The sequence below is a fragment of the Anoplopoma fimbria genome, chromosome 15, assembly GCF_027596085.1.
Source record: "Anoplopoma fimbria isolate UVic2021 breed Golden Eagle Sablefish chromosome 15, Afim_UVic_2022, whole genome shotgun sequence".
In the NCBI taxonomy this organism is placed as follows: domain Eukaryota; kingdom Metazoa; phylum Chordata; class Actinopteri; order Perciformes; family Anoplopomatidae; genus Anoplopoma; species Anoplopoma fimbria.
In genome coordinates this window covers 7043817-7061743 of record NC_072463.1, presented here as the reverse complement: position 1 = coordinate 7061743, position 17927 = coordinate 7043817, and the positions used below count along the sequence as shown (strand labels likewise).

Genomic DNA, 17927 nt, shown 5'->3' with positions numbered 1-17927 from the left:
ACATGTCTCGTAAGTGAAATTGCGCTCGACGAAAAGGAGGCTAGAGCTGTTTTTGTATTGTTGCCGATGCCCCGCCTCTGATGGTAGCCTTAAACCTGGCAGCCAGCTAAAACAAACCAAAGCCAGCACCGAGCTCCCACTCAATCCAATTAAGGCGGACTTGAGGCGCTCTCCTACGTGTTCATCTACCAGGATCGACGTTGAGACAACAGGAACCAGAGGGGCTTTGGCCAAAAAAAAAAAAAAAAAAAAAAAAAAAAAAAAAAAAAGAGAAGGAGAGATTGCCTTGCCTTCTAATTTCTCCCTCTCCAGCCCCAGAACAATGTCGATGAGCCCTAAGCATACGACTCCTTTTTCTGTTTCCGATATCTTGAGTCCCCTTGAGGAGAGCTATAAGAAAGTAAGTATGGAGAATAACAACTTGGGGGCACCTCTCGCTTCTTACCGGCAGCCGCAGGTCTCTCAGGCGGCGATGCAGCAGCACCACATGGGCCATAATGGGACTGTGTCTGCGGCTTACCACATGACCGCGGCAGGTGTTTCTCAGCTGTCACACTCGGCCATGGGGGGCTACTGTAACGGCAACCTGGGCAACATGGGCGACCTGCCGTCGTACCAGGACGGCATGAGGGGCAGCACCACGGCCACCGGCTGGTACGGAGCCAACCCGGACCCGCGCTTCTCCACCAGTGAGTACAGCACCTGCACCTGCACTTTGACTCCAGCTTTTGGGTTGTGTTGAGGAAAAATGCCGTGTGTGCATGCTTCTGGTTTATACTGTATTTGTAGTGCTTGCTCTCTACATACCCCTCTATTTCACCCGCTAGTGTTTGATTGTATTATTAGTGAGGGCAAAGATGAAGCAAAAGCATGCATCCGAGAAGAAAGTCTAACCAAAAAATGGTCCTTAGTGCCGAAAATGTCCCCCATTTAATGTTAAATACGTTTTGCCATTAAACATAACAAACATAATCTGCTGTCAGTCGTGAGATATTGACATTTGAGCTGAGAGATGTTGTTGGTACAGTTTGATAATGCATGAAATGGACTTTGACACGCATTAGTTTGTTTTCTTAACTGATTATTTTACTATATTGAGTCATGGAATTAAATATCATGGTTGTAGACACATTAGTGCCACAGTGTAACCAATACTTTCATCCATTAAATACATGACATTTCTATGATGTTTTATGCCTTAACTAAAAACTGAATTATTTTGTGCATATTTGCAAGCAAAATCTGAAGTTTTATGGTATGAATTATATGTTTCCCCCCCTCCCCCCCTCAGTTTCTCGCTTCATGGGCTCGTCGTCGGGCATGAACATGGGCAGCATGGGCAGCCTCAGCTCCCTGGCCGACGTGGGCAAAGGCATGGGCTCCCTGTCCAGCACCCCGAGGAGAAAGAGACGGGTGCTGTTCTCCCAGGCGCAGGTCTACGAGCTGGAGCGACGCTTCAAGCAGCAGAAATACCTGTCGGCGCCGGAGAGGGAACACCTGGCAAGTATGATTCACCTCACCCCGACCCAGGTGAAAATCTGGTTTCAGAACCACCGGTACAAGATGAAGAGGCAGGCCAAGGACAAAGTGTCCCAGCAGCAGATGCAGCAGGACAGCGGCTCCTGCCAGCAGCAGCAGCAGCAGCAGTCCCCGCGGAGGGTGGCCGTGCCGGTGCTGGTGAAGGACGGCAAGCCGTGCCAGGGCACCGGCCACACGCCCACGTCCTCCGCGCAGACCCTCCACCAGCAAGGAGGCGGCAACGTCATGATCATGTCCAACAACACGTCCGGCCTCGGGCAGCACCAGAGCCAGCAGGTGGGGAGCACCGGTCACTCTCCAGATTTGGCGCCTCACTCCTCCAGTCCGCCGTCCCTGCAGAGCCAGGTGGCCGGCCTCTCTCACCTCAATTCCCCCGGCGCAGAGTACGGCTCGGCCCTGCAGTGTTCGGCCCTGTTATACGGCAGGACGTGGTGACAAGAGGCGCCGGCTATTTAAAAAAAAAACGATTCTTATATTTAAAGAAAACAAAATAGACATCTCTTTTTTTTTTCTTTTTCTTTTTCTTTTTCTTTCAAGACTCAACAAGTTTTACTGTAAAATGTGCGCATCTGAACAAGAGCCGAGAGAGATTCGGCGCAGCTCTTCTTGAATTTTCACATTTTTTTGGAAGGAAGTGAGACTTAAATGGAAGGAAGGAGGGGAAAAACATTTTTTTTTTTTTTTTTTTTTTTTTTTTTTTTTTGGCCAGAAGCTGCGGAAGTCTTGGGATTTATTTATGTAAATTATATTGAGACAAAAGACGAATCAGCAGTCACATAGGCCTGCAGTAGTTCGGGGGAAAGTGAACCTGAGCAGGGAGACTGTTGTATATGGGTGCTGTTAAATCCCCCCCCCACAAAACACACGTGACTCTGATTTATATAGAATTTAATGTAAGCCGTAGATCTAGCTTGTATATTTCTGTAAAAGGTTTGAATTTTAGCTATCTGTTGTACAAAGTTTTTGACGCTATTGCCGGTTTGTTGTCGTTTCATTGGTATTTGTACGTTTAATTTCTTTGTAACTTATATAGATATTTGACTTACTACAAAACAGTCCTATTAATAAATTATGGAAACAAGACAGTTAAGCATTTTTTTTGTGTGAAATATGTCAACATATAAATGGCGGAAATATTCGTTTTGGGAAAATGTCAGTAGAGCAAAAATGAAACCGGTGCTGTATTATTATTATTATTATTATTATTAATTAATAATAATAATAATAATTAATAATAATAATAATAATAATAATAATAATAATAATACAGCACCGGTTTCATTTTTGCTCTACTGACTGAATAATAATAATAATAATATTAATAATAATAATATTATTAATATTATTATTTGCTCGTTTTCCACTGGGGTTGGTTTTGTCATTTTTAAGGAATCTATTCATTCTTGGGCATGTTGTGAGGAAACAAACCAGACATCCATGTCGTTAAATAGGTTTAGTTTTGGCGAACTGACAGGACTAAATACTATATCAACACCCATGCTTTTATTCTGACATGACAAGTAAATGCCAGAGCCTATTTTTCTGTTTTATTCTCTGACAAATCACACAGGCTCTGGCTTATCGTTGCAGGCCAAAGCTCACACAAGCATGCCCTGCAGAGTAAACGGACTCTTTATGAGCGATTTTCTTTTCTCTTTTCTCTGTGTTTGACTGTGTGAGTCAGAAAGGTGAGGTCTCTCTCTCTCTCTCTCTCTCTCTCTCTCTCTCTCTCTCTCTCTCTCTCTCTCTCTCTCTCTCTCTCTCTCTCTCTCTCTCTCTCTCGGCTCCAGACATCAAACGCAAACGCTGCTCATAGAAACATCTTATCGGTGAGATCTCTGACCAAACAGCGCGGTTTTCTTCTCAAATAACTCGCGAGGCCGAGCTGTCGGGCGGTGCTATCAGCTGGTTTATCAATAATCAATCAGGGGGATTGAAAGGAAACGGTGTCAATAACAAACCAGCCCAAACATTTCTTTAAAGATTAGACTGTATTTTAGTGTGTTTGATACATCCCAGGGCTTTTTTCTTTTTTTTTTTTTTTTTTTTTTTAAACGGCCGCAATAATGAAAACACACGAGCAGTCTTTTTCTTTTTTTTTTTTTTTTTTTTCTAAATTGTAGGCTCTGTAAATAAAAGCCATTATAATCATTAGGGGCTATTCACCCGCCGCCTAATAGCTCTATAGGTATTAACAATAAATAGTGTAGTTGCCATGCGACCGAGGTAAAGATAGGTGATTTTCGATTACGGCTGTCAATCCAGTGTTGTCACAGGCCCTATAGCTATAATTTCACATAGTTTTGGTCTGAATAAGATGCAATCTAACCTGAATTAATTTAAATTGATTGACCTTTTTTCGTTTATTTCAGGTTAAAATGTTTATCTTAATATATTAAAAAAAAATGCTTCCATCGTTTTAAATAGGACTACAATGATTCCTGGTTTGTTATTGGCCTTTCCGAACCTGCATCTTCTTTATTTCAGATTTCACCAACACCACTTGTTTTGGGAGTTATAATAATTCGAGTTTAAAATCTGAACGGAAATATACCTTTATCGGCTGACCCATCATTATGTCCCATCATTGCCCCCCAAAAAACAGTTACAAAAATGGCAACTACTTAGGCTACAAATAAAAAAAAAAAAAGGAAAAGTTGCAGATTTTCCAAAAGCAGCTTTCTCGCCTCATTTGCACCTGTTTCCCTTCTAAAAACTTTTAAAAGGGATAACTGATTTTTATAATTGGCTTCTTGCTCAATATCTGTTTGCATTTGCATCCATAACTTTAAGATACTATGATTTAAATATTTATGACATATACCCAGTATCTGGTTATCCTTATTTTTTATGTTATATGTTATATGTGAGTTTGTTAAAGAAATCTTAAAAAAAAAAACTCAGATCTTTGGTTTTATGGCTTTGACTCAGCAGCACATGTTTGCTCATATTATGATTTTATATCACCAGTGTCACCTAAATAGGTCTATAAGCATGTGAAGTGACTTTTTGCTCGAGTGAATACAACTCACTTTTATTTTCGGACATGTAACTTAAAAAACAAAGTATTTTAATGCACATTGGGCTATATAGAAAATGAGATTGTCCACCACCAACCTTTTCTAATTTGTGTGTATCCCTTTAAGGCAGCAGCAGCAGTTTTAGGTCCACCAGGCTATCCCCCCCCCCAAAAAAAACCCTTTTGGAGACTTTTAAGTGAAATCTTACCAGCATCAGAAACTAACTTCTATTAGGCATTTTGCAGAGCCGGTTTTGTTCGGGAGAAAAGTGAGAACTTTGGGATTACATTAACATGTCTTTGGCGCGGTGTGTGGTCTTTGTGTGCAGCTTGTAGCTGTTGAGAATGACTTGTTGGAAGCGTGTGTGCTCTCATCGCTCTCTTTTGTGGAAAACCACAGTGCAACTCCCCAAGTCCTCCTGGCTTTATGGTGGGCTGGTCTCCATGAACCCCGAGCAATTAGTCCTTAATCTCAAGGTAATCATATTTGAGTTAGCGACGAGCTGTTGAATTTGATTCGCCTGTTTAGCTTCAGTATCACTTTTGGATGATATGTAGCATCCATAAGTCCTGTTTCATGTATCAGTGGCTTTCTGAGACTGACTTTCCAGTTTAAGGGGATATCAAACGTGTGCGTCTCAACATGGAGGCAGCAGTACATTCCACGAGAGTTGATTTGCATCTTGACAGTGGCGTCCACAAGGGAAAGCAAAGCTCATTATAGCGTTTTGAAGAATGCAATACGATTTTTAAATTGACTGAGTTTGCAAACTAAACTCTAAAAATGTCCGTCTTAACAAATAATCATGATTTAGTCGTGTTATGAATTTCAAAATTGTATTATTTGCGAAACGAAAATGATAAATTGCTGTTATGTTTCCAAATGTTACAGTGCAGTTTGGGTGAGTTGGTGTACGCATCAAGTAAATTTTGCATTCTCACGATACTTGATATTTTAAATTATGAAATCACTCGAGGATGGATATTTTTGCAGTGTTACGTTTGTGCAATACCATTGATTGGTTCATCCAAAACAAGTTCAGTTTTCAAACTTAAATTTGTAAGACTGAAGAAAACGTTAATGATACACTGAGTAAAAATGAATTAACAAAAGTTAAATATTAAGAATATTACAAGAAATACAAAACAACGTTGATTTCGTTTATTTCTTTCAAGCGAACGAGCCAAGTGTGATTTTCTGATATATGTTCCTATTAATGAATATATGAGGATATCACGCGGACGTGTGTGTCATTAACACTGAGCTGTGATTAAGTAGAAGACCCGTACACTTTTTAAACTGTTAGCAGTGAATGTCAGGGTGTCTTCTTATAGTTTTAAAGTTTTATAGTATTTTTGTTTTGTGTATTTCGTGTTTTCTTTCTTTGTTGAAGATGCAAGTGGCGGACTTGGGTGCTGTCCACGGTGCTGAAATAAATAGAAAATCAGCAAAAAGACGATCAATATGTATAATTCGTTCATTTGATTATGATTTGACTTTTTGTTTAATTTCAACAAGGGCGTCTCCTAGTACCCTTGTTTAGAGAATATACAAATGTAGCTTATTTTTTCTTCTTTTAAGCCACAGCCGCTCTCGTTCTTCTTTCTTAAGTTCCTAAACATTTCATTGCAGCAGGCCAGAGCATTCATGTGCATCACAAATAGGACAATTACTCAGCAACTGCAATCACCCCCTTTGGTAAATGTTATTGTCAGCTAGCAGCAAAAATCTTTAATTGTCCTACGTTTATCTGGTTCTTCAAGCCATTGTTAAAAGAGCGCAAACGAGGGTCATTTGTGAGCTGAAATACTTTGCATGCAAAGCGGAGCACAAGATGCTGTAATACTTGACCTTTCAGCATAATTGTTGCAGGCATGAAATGCAGCATTCAGAGCTCGCTGAGTGGAGTCCTTTCTCCCTCCCTCCCTCTGATGAACAAAGCGCATTTTATACATCTTCGGTGTTCATGTGGCTTTGTTTCTTTCGAATAAAACGTCTCTGGGACTGGCTGCTATTTATCATTTCAATAATACTGCTGGGTCGAGCGAAACGGCACAAATCACAAGATTTTACAATCCAATACTAACAGTGGACTATATACTTAGCCTTCCCCCTAAAAAGACAGAAAACATGTAAATAAATCGGTTTATCAGTTTGACTTGACAGGCCCTTCACAAAATGATACTGGACAGCAGGATTTTAATATCTAGGACATTTCAGGAGGACTGAAACTGCTGAAGGGGTTGCTCATTAGTTGGCTTCTTTGGTCGATATACACAATGATGTTAAAATAATACATATATATCACAACCAAACTCAAATATTAAAGAAAATTCTTTGAGATTCTAGTGCTAAAGTAACTATCAGGTATAAACTCTTCCTTGTTGATGTATAATTACTTTATTTTATATGCACAATTAGCTAGCACACCTGATGTTATTTAACTGTTCCTAAGTCTTTTACCTTTTCCTGATTATTTTAAGTAAAACCAAAAGCCTGAAATAGCAAAAAAATACCTCTGACATTCTTTTGAAGAACTTTAATCTTTAATCTGATTTTGATTTAATTACAGTTCTCATCTTAAAATAACCAAATTAGTTCTCTAACCCCTTCTGCTCAATCAGATAAACCACCTAGCTGTTATCCCATCTGTTTTGGGAGTTTTGAAGGCCAGACAGTATAGTTTCAGAATCAGGTTTTAAGGAGGGTATCATCTGCATAGAATTTGAAGTCACAGGCAAACAGAGGTTAGCTGCCTTAAACTCCAGTCATGTGATGTATTTCTGAGTGAAACAGAACCCCCCCCAAAATTCAAGATGAGTCATCAAAATGTTGTTTTTTTACAAATATTAAGCATGTAACAAAATATAAATTAATAGTCAATACAGGAAAAGTCGATTTCTATGACAAAAAAAATGTATAAACTAAACCAACAGTAAAGATGGAACAACAACTCCATAGACCAGAGGGGGAAAAAAGTTAGAAAACCACTGATCCACAAACTGATCCCTGTGGCACCACATGAGGTGGATCACATTTAGCTACAAGTGACAGACTGTTTCCTGAAAAGCTCTTAGATCTTAGATCCCGTTTATTATGCTGTAAATTGGCCTATTTTTATGATTAAAAAACACAACAGTGGCCGTCATATTGTCAACATTTGAGCGTGCCATCTTTGTGGGTATCCGGTTCAGACATTCTTTGGTTAAAATATGGAACAGGGATTAACTTGAAGCTACATTCAAAATGAATTGCCTAAAAGGATTTTGTTACAAACTAGTAAGAAAAACTAACATATACAACCGGAAAATACCGGATTTAGGTTATGAGCTCTGACTGAGTTTAAGTTCATTTCTGTATTGAACTATGTGCTATGAAAAGCTTCAGGCACCAGCAGTGTACAAATCATGGGTTTAACAACAAGACAGGGCCCTCCACTGTAAGTTCATTGACCCTGTTTACCAGATTTTAGTCTTATGAAGATTATTGAAGCATTTAGTTGCCTGGATGGCCTTGTACATCACATGTTAAAAAAGGTGTGATGTTTTTAGTTTAGTCCAAAAACAAAAAGTCAATTTTCTTTAAAGTTCTAGAAAAATGTACCCAAAAAATCTCCTTACAACATGTTCAAAGAACATATTTTGCTCAAACGATCACTGATGGTCCATTAGTTTCTTTATTCCTAAAAAAATGGCCTTCAGCAAACCTGCTTTCACGCATCTCAATCACCTATTCCAGTGAAACTTAATGAATAAATACTATAGGGCTCCCACCACATGTAACCCACATTGGCCTGAATGGGTGCAAACTTTTGTATTCCCTGCAAAAAAAAAATCTTCATCTGTTTTTAATTATTTCAAAAGCATATTTTTCACTCCAAACACCAGCAGCATACACCCAACTTCAGTTAATATATCCTTAACACAGTTTTGTTCAAGCGGAATAACTACAGGTTACATTAAATTTCTTGATTTGCTTTAAGTAGAGACTATATAGAGGGTCCTCAAAAGGATAGAAATTCAAGAATGTGTGTATTTGTATGCTTGCGTATGTGTGTGTGAGTGCTCCCGTTAAACATGCCAATTAAAGGAGACCAGACTAAAGCTGAGTTGTCATGTCTGTGTACAGTACCAGCAGGAGTCCTTTAGAAACCAACGAGCCATCACTAACCCCGTTAACACTAAACCCTCCAGACCGACCCAGGTCCCGCTGCTCGCTCTATAGGCCTGCAGCAATAACTTCTCCATTTAATGAAGGTCTGAATAGTCCAAGGCTATCCCTTTCAAATGGCAAGACCTAAAGTGAATTTAAATTGATCTGCATACCATAAACATAAGGGCACTTAATATATACACATTATACAATACTTTTTTTTATTTTTTATAAAGAAAGGCCTAATAAGTAAGCAGTAGTTAAAATGAGCTACGCCTTGACCTACTACAGCGTAAGAGTACCTCACTAATAATGATCCAATTGTAATCATTCTGCATGATGAATCCTTTTACTTCTTACATGTCCTTGCTTTTGGTGAAAAGGCAGGACTTTTACTCGTAGTGAAGATTTTTTTCAACAGTGTGGTATTGTTACTTCTTCAGGTTAAGGAGATATCTTCCCTCCTGGTGACCTACATTTTAACTGGTTTGAAGTTGCATTCTACGATGGACTTTTGTGAGCTTACCTACAAGAATTTCTACAACCATGGTTCGGGATTATTTAAGAAAAGCTTTGAAATAAAACATGAACAAAATCAAAGCAATTTTGTAGACCAGGGCACTCTAATAGCAGTGCATTAGTACACGTCTCATAGAGTTGTCAGGAAACTAGTTGGGGCTGTTGTCTTAGATTTAACATATTTTAATTTCATTTACCAGAGTATTCTTACTGCCAAGGTTTAATGTTGTGGTGTGTCCACCTTTAGCTCTTGCTTGGATGAATAGTTAGCGGTCTTGTAGAACAAAGCAGGAATTTTCCAATAGCAGTTTTTCTTGGACCAAAAAAAATATCTGCCGGTGTTCCACAAGGGAGTTGCTTGGGTACTCTTTTATTTTAAAATGAAAGTGATTGATGAGTGATTTACCATATGTTGTTAAAAATGCAGATTTACTTTTTTTTGTAGATTAATGAGTCAAAAGTAGATTTTCTTTCAAAAAGTCACTAAAACAAAAAAAAGTTGAATCTCCTTAATTATTGCTGTTTTAGAAAAAAAAATGTTTTCATAGAAGTATATTCTATATTTTCACATGTAGAGTCATTCGAATTAAGTTGTTTATATTTGACTTGTTTTCCCTCTTCTTATTTTATGATGATTGATCTCAAATATTTTTTGGTACTGTTTTTGTGTGGACTCTAGGCAGACTAGTGACCACTTTATGGGGAGCTAATCTAAATATATGATAAAGAATAATTAGAAGATATTATTAAAGATACTACATATATTGCTGGGTTAGTTAACCCTGAAAAGTCACCATAACATCAATATTTAGTTAGATATGTATTCTTTATTTGTTTTGGTGCATGAGCATAATAGGATACATGATTACAATGAAATCATAATAATAATAAAAAATACATGATTTTCTTTTTTCACTTATCGGTATAATAAGTAGTTAATAAAACACATGCTCCCTGTAAAGTGGGGAAACTTGAGCAAACCACCCAAAATGGTTCCCCAGTTAGTCCATTCTTCTGTGTGAGTGAATAGAGGGGTATGTCTCTGTGCGGGCTAAAAAAAAAAAAAAAAAAAAAAAAATTCCTTGAATGTTGCTACACAATAAGCAATCAAGATCCCAAAGGCTAGACATTTGACAGCTTAATGAGTTCAGGCTGCAATCACTTTAAGAAAAGGCCAGGCCCATTTTAACACGAACAACACATGTATGAGCCGAGCTGAGAAAAGGCACATTTAACTCACAGCAAAGGCGCACATAACGACAGGTTAATAAAAACACGGGGTGGAGGTGGATGTAAATGGCTCCCGTATATTAGGACCTGTTGAGACTTCCATGTTTTGTTCCACAGCCGGGAGGAGGGGTGATATTTGGCCCCGTAATGAAATATGTCATTACGAGGAATTCATGTGACACAAAAGGGGCGACAGTCAAAAATTGCCCCACTGCTGTTCAGTAATTACATAGTTTGCCCTGGCAGCGCCTTCAGGCAGGTGGCTGGTCCATCATGCAAATGGCTTGGCTGTGCCGACATAATTAGCCACTGCGAGCCGCTTAAATTAACAATTAGCTAACATGCAATTCTGTTCACAACGCGGTAGTTCTCTTTTTTAAGGCCAATTGTCACTGTACGTTATTCCGGTTGATGAATTGCTCAGTAGGATATAGCCTATGTGATTTCTTACTTGGTCAATTTACAGGCTAAATGAACGGAAATCGACAGAATAAGGGGGTTATAGCCTAATCCCCAAAGAGCAGATACATATCTATATATATATATATATATATATATATATATATATATATATAGATATATGTATATATATATATATATATATATAGATATGTATATATATATATATATATATATATATATATATATATATATATATATATATATATGTATATATATATATATATATATATATATATATGTATATGTATATGTATATATATATATATATATATATATATATATATATGTATATATATATAGATATATATATATATATATATATATATATATGTATATATATATATATATATGATATGTATATGTATATATATATATATATATATATATAGATATGTATATGTATATATATATATATATATATATGTATATGTATATATATATATATATATATATATATATATATATATATGTATATGTATAGATATGTATATATATATATATAGATATGTATATGTATAGATATGTATATATATATATATATATATGTATATATGTATATATATATGTATATGTATAGATATGTATATATATATGTATAGATATGTATATATATATATGTATATATATATATATATATATATATATATATATATATATATATGCTGCATGGAGGCACATTTATGTTAAGCACTTACCATTTAAAAAGCCTCTAACAGACATCTCCGTTAGGCTGACAGGCAGCTCAATAAAGGGGTGTCAGGTGTTGATAGTAAAATGACAGTTTAACAGAAAAACAGCAGCCTAAGTGAGAGTGAATCGGACTCGGAGGCCACATGCTGCGTCTCAGCCAGCCCGAAAAGGTTCTGCTTTTCTAACCTCTCCACTGATCCCCCTTTGCAGCCGGTGTCCTAAACACTATTGCCTTACTGCAAGCCAATCACGGCCCACCCACTCTCTCATTATCCTCGCTGCCCTCCGACATGACACGGGAACAAAGTAGACATTAAGCAACATTAAACCCAGGGATGGGAGTAGTCAGGAACCCGTTATCTCTTAATGAAGGAAAACACATGCGGAGCGATACACATGGCGGGTAATCAATAGAGACGCCGGACAAAGGGAATCGGAGCGGGAAAAAAAGGGAAATGCAAATCAATTAGAATGGTTGTTTGCTTTGAAACCGTTGAGTCTATTTCCATTAATTACATGTTCATTAAAAGTAATTCGTCTAGGCTACACAGCAACAACAGTTGTCTCCCCCCCTTGTCCTTTTTTTAAGGAATGATGGACAAGACACTGGCTGGGCTCCAAGTCCATTTTTTTAAGCATTTAATCTCAGTTTGGGACTTTTTAGAGCAACATTATTTTGAGGCAAGCAGCTCATTTGTTAAACTATCTGTATTCATCTAAAAAAGAGCCTGAAAGTCATGCGTGAGTGCATTTAAACAGTGTAAAACCTCCATGTTGTCCATTTTTAATCACTTTAAAGCAACTTATGTAACACTTATATTCACACTCATTTGTTTTAGACTGCCTACTTGCTTATAAAAAAGCCTGCACTCTGTTGTTTAAATGTCATGTTCCACCATCATGATCCGTATATCTCATCTCCTTTTTTTTTACACAGTCAGAGTTGCTTTTACCAAAGGCCCACAACCTCTTGTTGGTTGCTATAGCATTTTCAAGCACCATTCTGCTGAATCCCAACCCCCACATGAACCTGCTCTGCACACTTGTAATAAATTATCCTCAAGTGAAACGACTAAAAACGAGCTGGACCAGAGCCGGACAGGGACACTTTACTGAATCACACCTCATAAACATTTTCATTTTTGTGTGACTTGACCCCCAAAGCTTTTATGCAGTCAATGCATGCGTCTGGGTCTTTCAGCGCATATCCTCCAAACCTTGCCATCCATGAGCCTACTGTTATTGCAGCTCTTATCTGCCCGCTGATGACTGATGTTATGCAACCCCATTTTGAAAATAACAGCAGACAAAATCTGTAGGCGGCTGGAGGCATCTCATGCAGAGCGTCCTCCTTATCCTACAGCCTGAAGTGCCAACATATGCGTCTGGAAAGCCAGTGAGAAGAGCACTGATTTGTTGATTAATTAAACATTGCTCCCCCAAAAATGCCCCCATAAAAGCACACGTTCACAATGCCGTACTACCAAGTTTAGTGGTGAACAAGTGGAAATTTGAATCAGCCTCTTTATTCTATGAGCCCCATCTTTGCCAAATTGAATGCAGATTGAAAATAATTTTTCGGCTCTTGACTTCAGCTATTCACGGCTCCCTGAATTGGTTTTGCTACTGTCACGTTGCCACACAAATGTAAATAAAGGCATTTAAGCCTTGAGAAAATCCTTCAAATGATTGCTGGCTGGATGGCTTTCGATTTTGGGATACTTTCTCATGTGCATAGAGAGATCAAAGACCACAGATTGTTAAGTTATTGTAAATACATTTAATATTGAATTAATTATGAAATCTTTTATTTATTCACTGGATAGTATTTCTGAAATTGTCAGAATTTAATGTTTAATTTGGTAACATGTCTTTATGGCATAGTAAAAAACACTGGCCAACAAGAAATGATTAATAGATCATCTTAACTTTTCTTCATTTTATATTTTGCAGCACCTTGCCACTGCAGTTTTATAATTTTAATAATACTTAAATACCTTAAGATATGTACAAATCAATGTCTGCAGCAAACTCCAATTGCGCTCACCACCTACGACGGTTTCCCAGTGCAGGACCAGTGCCTGCTGTGTTTTGGCAGGAAATCAATACAGGGGGGAAATCTGTTCTAATCATCTGTACATTTACCATCACAATCAACAATCAAAGCCAAGACCTGAATCTTTATTTGTAAGCCTGAAACGAACAATTTTCCCACTGTGAAAGGCAAGCTAAATTAGAACCCTTGGTTCCTGTTAGTAGCTCTTAATGGCTCTGATTTGTGAACTGCTAAATGAGGTTATGTAAATTGATCCTGAATGTAGGAGGAGGCCCCCAGGTGACAGGTGCAGTGGGCTGAAGGTGGGGGCAGGGATGGTGTTGTGAAATGGGGGGGGTAGCGCCAGCGCCTGTGGGAGACACAATTTACAGACTGAGGTGAGACAGGTTGTCTGATTGAAAAGTTAAAATAATAAAAATTCCATGAAATATGTCAAACATTTTTTTACATTACAACATTATTAAATACATAACAGTCATAAGAATTTAGCGACTCATACACCAAATACCTGAGGTGGAAAGTCACCAAGTACATTTGCTCAAGTGCTGCACTTAATTTGATGTACTTGACTTTAGTATTTCCATTTTACTTTGTGTTTCTACTAATAAACATTTCAGAAGCAAATATTGTACTTTCACTCATAGATTTGATCATAAGTACATGGAAATTAAATAAATTGTACGTAGAAATTGAGCATGGTAACTCCTGCGTATCCATAACTGGATACCAGTATATAAACAGATAATTGATGACAATATATAATATAACAGATTTCCAATTATCTAAAATATGTCTTCATAGGAGATGTTAGAATTTTTAATAATACTGTAAATTAATAAAAACTTAAAATATCATTAAATCTTCCTACAGTTACTTTGTTTATATACTGCTTATATGATTAAGATGGGCGAAAAGTAACGTGTTACCAGATACAATCACTAATTACTTTGTTGATCAAACTTTGAAATAAAAAACATATAAAGAGATTATAAAAATATGATGCTTTTTTTTAATTTACTACCAAGCAGCATACAAACCACTGTTATTAAAATGAGCTCCATCTCAACCAGCTAAAACATTTTAAGGCTGTTTACACATTAAACTATCAAAAATAATCAAATTGTATAATATAGTACTCTGGCTTTTCTGCTGCACATAGTAGCCTACTTCTACTTTTCACACTCTTGTGCATAAGTACAGAGGCCTGCTAATACTTTTGTACTTCTACCTAACACTACCAAAAAATGTGCCTACCTCACCAAAATTTTATTTACGGCCCTTTTTGTACATTCAGTACTAAGACTACTGCTGCTGCTCCCAACAACATCACATTTATTGATGATTTGTTTTCTGTCATTTATCTCATGTTTTGATGGGTATATCTGGCTCTGGCAGACAGCCATGTTTCAGATGCGTCTCTGTAGCTCTGACTGAGGATGTAATAACAAGGGAACTATCAACATACAGCCTCTCAGGGAAAGACTGCTAAGTGATTGAAGCATTCTGACTCACTGCACTTCACTTCGGCCATTTGGGCTCCGCTGGTTCCCGTCTAAGCTGCAGGGAGGACTAATAATCACCAGTAACTTGGTCATTACTTAGTAAAAGATGAGGGAACAGCTAACTACGCACATTCATTTTTTTCATTATAATTTTGACTTTTACTCCTACTCCACAACATCATTAAAGGAAATATTGGGCTTTTTACTCCGTTTATTTTACGTTTACTTCCACAACTTTATACTTCCATTCCATTACGTACTAGAAGGGAATATTATGCTTTTTACACCATTATTTGACAGCTCTAGTCAATGTATTATTTTATCTTTAAATTAGCCTTTCAAATTTCGACTGATGGATTTTTTGGCCACTTGGGGTCACCAGAACAAGCTGTAAACTCAATATTGACATCTTATAACCTTTTATCTTGATATGATAAACTTGTTAGCTAGCAGTTGCCTTGCGCATCCAGCAAACACAGAGCAACAGTAGCATCCATTTAGAGTTGTGTTTCTAGTCGATAGTCCAATATCGCTCTCCTTTAAGCTCTGTTTTGGTCTCCACCCATTCCTGAGTAAATGATCTGTCTTGTTAGCTGCTTAATGCTGCACTATTTTTACCAGCCTAACTTTATCTGTCTTATATTTTGTCACAATAAGAAATACATGCTTACATGTTATTGCATCAGTAAGAACCATATAATACATGGGTGTTGTATATAGTAATATTTAAGCTGGTATTCCGTAAAGCTGGAATTATATCTAAAACATACTTTTCATACTTAAGTATATAACTTGTTTATTTTACTTGAGTAAGATTTTGAATGCAGATGATGAGATATTTTCGGTCAAAGCCGTGTAATGGAAAACCATCTGAACATAACTCATGAAAGAGACCTCTTGAATCCGTCCATATGTGCAAGGGAACCTGTATTAAGCTGATTAAGCGTTTGCACATGGAAGGGCTGAAGTGTTAGTGGCCGTGCATCTTCCTCTTGCTGATTGGAAATGTGTCAGGAACAGCAGTGTGCTGCGGTAAAAGCCATGTTAATAACTTTATGAGGATCTTTAGTGCTTTGTCCATATCATTAATGCTCTTCACAGTCAGAAGTGGGTTAAAGAAATAACCTGCCTGCCTACTCCTGTGGCTAACTTTCAGTGGAGACTGCATTGCATAGGAGTGTGGAGTTTTCCCCTTCACAGTAACTCACTGAGAGTCTGGTGGAGCTTGGTTTGCCTCCGTGTGAGCAGTAAACACATCCATTTTGTTTGTCTGGCTTTGGTCAGTGTGTCTTTAGGGATAGACAGCACTGAAATATCTCACCAACTTTTGGATAGATTATCATGAAGTTCAGTATAGGCAACCTCAGTCTCCAGAGGATGAATCCTACTGACTTTGGTGATGGCCTGATGTTTTCATCTAGCACCACCAGCAACTTGACACTTCTGGTAAGAGTGAAATAATGTGGACAACTTTGCTGACCTTTTAACTTTTCCCTTAATCATCAGCGAGTCAAACTTTGTCGTAATACATTTGTGACCAAAAAAAAAAGACATTCATATCAGCCTCCACTGTAGGCCTACTTTGTGTTTAGTGCTTATTAGCGATTAGCTTACCATTGGATAGATTGCTAAGAAATTTAAAACAGATATTCATGTTTCCCAGAGGATGAACTGTAATAACTTTGGTGATCCCTAAACTTAAAATGTCTTCAATACTTTTATAACAAAATACCTGCAAAACTGATAACAATCCCTTCTGCTTCTGCACACTAACAACACTAAAATAGGACATTGAACATGTTCATTTCCATTGTCAGCATGTTAGCATGCAAACGTTAGTTTCTTTGCTCAAAGCAGCCTCACAGAGCTGGTAGCATGGCTGGAGATTTTCAGTCTTGTTTTAGCCTGAATAATGACATAAAGTGCATGAGTCCGAAATTACTTAACATTTTGTTCACTTCTTTTTCCCTTGTCTGTCCCTTGTTTTTTCCTTTTTTTTTTTTTTTTATTGTTTTTTGGTTAGATGCCTTAGATAAGGTCTGTGGTTGCTTAAAATATTTTAACATTTGGTTCAACGATACAAATACTTTACTAAATACCTCCCATGAATATTATCTTTCGTATCAAAATGTGTAGGTATCATTAATTAGGTTTGCCACAGATTTTATTTTGGTCAATAACCCATCAGCTTTTTGTGGAGGTAACCAGTGCGAAGCTAACTTCTGTGGTTGGCCTTAAACAAAACACCTCATCCCTGCAGTACTCTAGAACCAGGCATTCAACATTTAGCATTTTATCCACGGTGGTTTTATCCTGATTCATGGTGAACAAGTTGTTCTCATCACATGATAAAAGATGGTTGTTAAAAACATCAGTCGATAGTTATAAAAGCAACATTTCTACATGTTCAGCTGCCGTGGGGAGCTCAGTCTCGAGGCCACAGGAGAGGACTACATTTAATTATTCCCCTCTCAGTTTAACGAGACAAAAACCTTCCCACTGCAATCCACTTGCCTCTTTACATTGTGCTCCCTCTTTCTCCTGACCCTCCCGTCTGGCCTTTACGCCGTCTCATGCTCTGTCAACATCATCTGCCGCTGTGGAGCAGACAGGCTCAAAAGCGGACCTTTTCACTTTCCTGCAGGTGGCTGATGTGACTAAGGCAAGAGGCAGCAACAATCCCTCTTCACTTGCTTTCCTCCACCACTAGCACCTCGTTTCTTGTTTAACACCAGGCCAAAACTGCATGCTTGTTTG

At 37.7% G+C, this 17927-nt stretch overlaps 1 protein-coding gene across 1 annotated transcript; it reads left to right on the top strand.

Moving 5' to 3' along the window:
• Positions 1–322: 322 nt before the first annotated feature.
• Positions 323–1974, top strand: nkx2.1 (NK2 homeobox 1). The gene is made up of 2 exons (XM_054614511.1): positions 323–689; positions 1292–1974. Exons 1-2 carry the CDS (start codon positions 323–325, stop codon positions 1972–1974), a joined length of 1050 nt encoding a protein of 349 aa, XP_054470486.1.
• The last annotated feature ends 15953 nt before the right edge of the window (positions 1975–17927 follow it).

What these genes read in the sequence shown, in the direction of transcription:
- nkx2.1 (XM_054614511.1), top strand. Translation starts at nt 323, where the DNA reads ATGTCGATGAGCCCTAAGCATACGACTCCTTTTTCTGTTTCCGATATC. An exon ending in GGACCCGCGCTTCTCCACCA is followed by an intron (nt 690 to 1,291) that starts GTGAGTACAGCA and finishes TCCCCCCCTCAG; the next exon opens with TTTCTCGCTTCATGGGCTCG.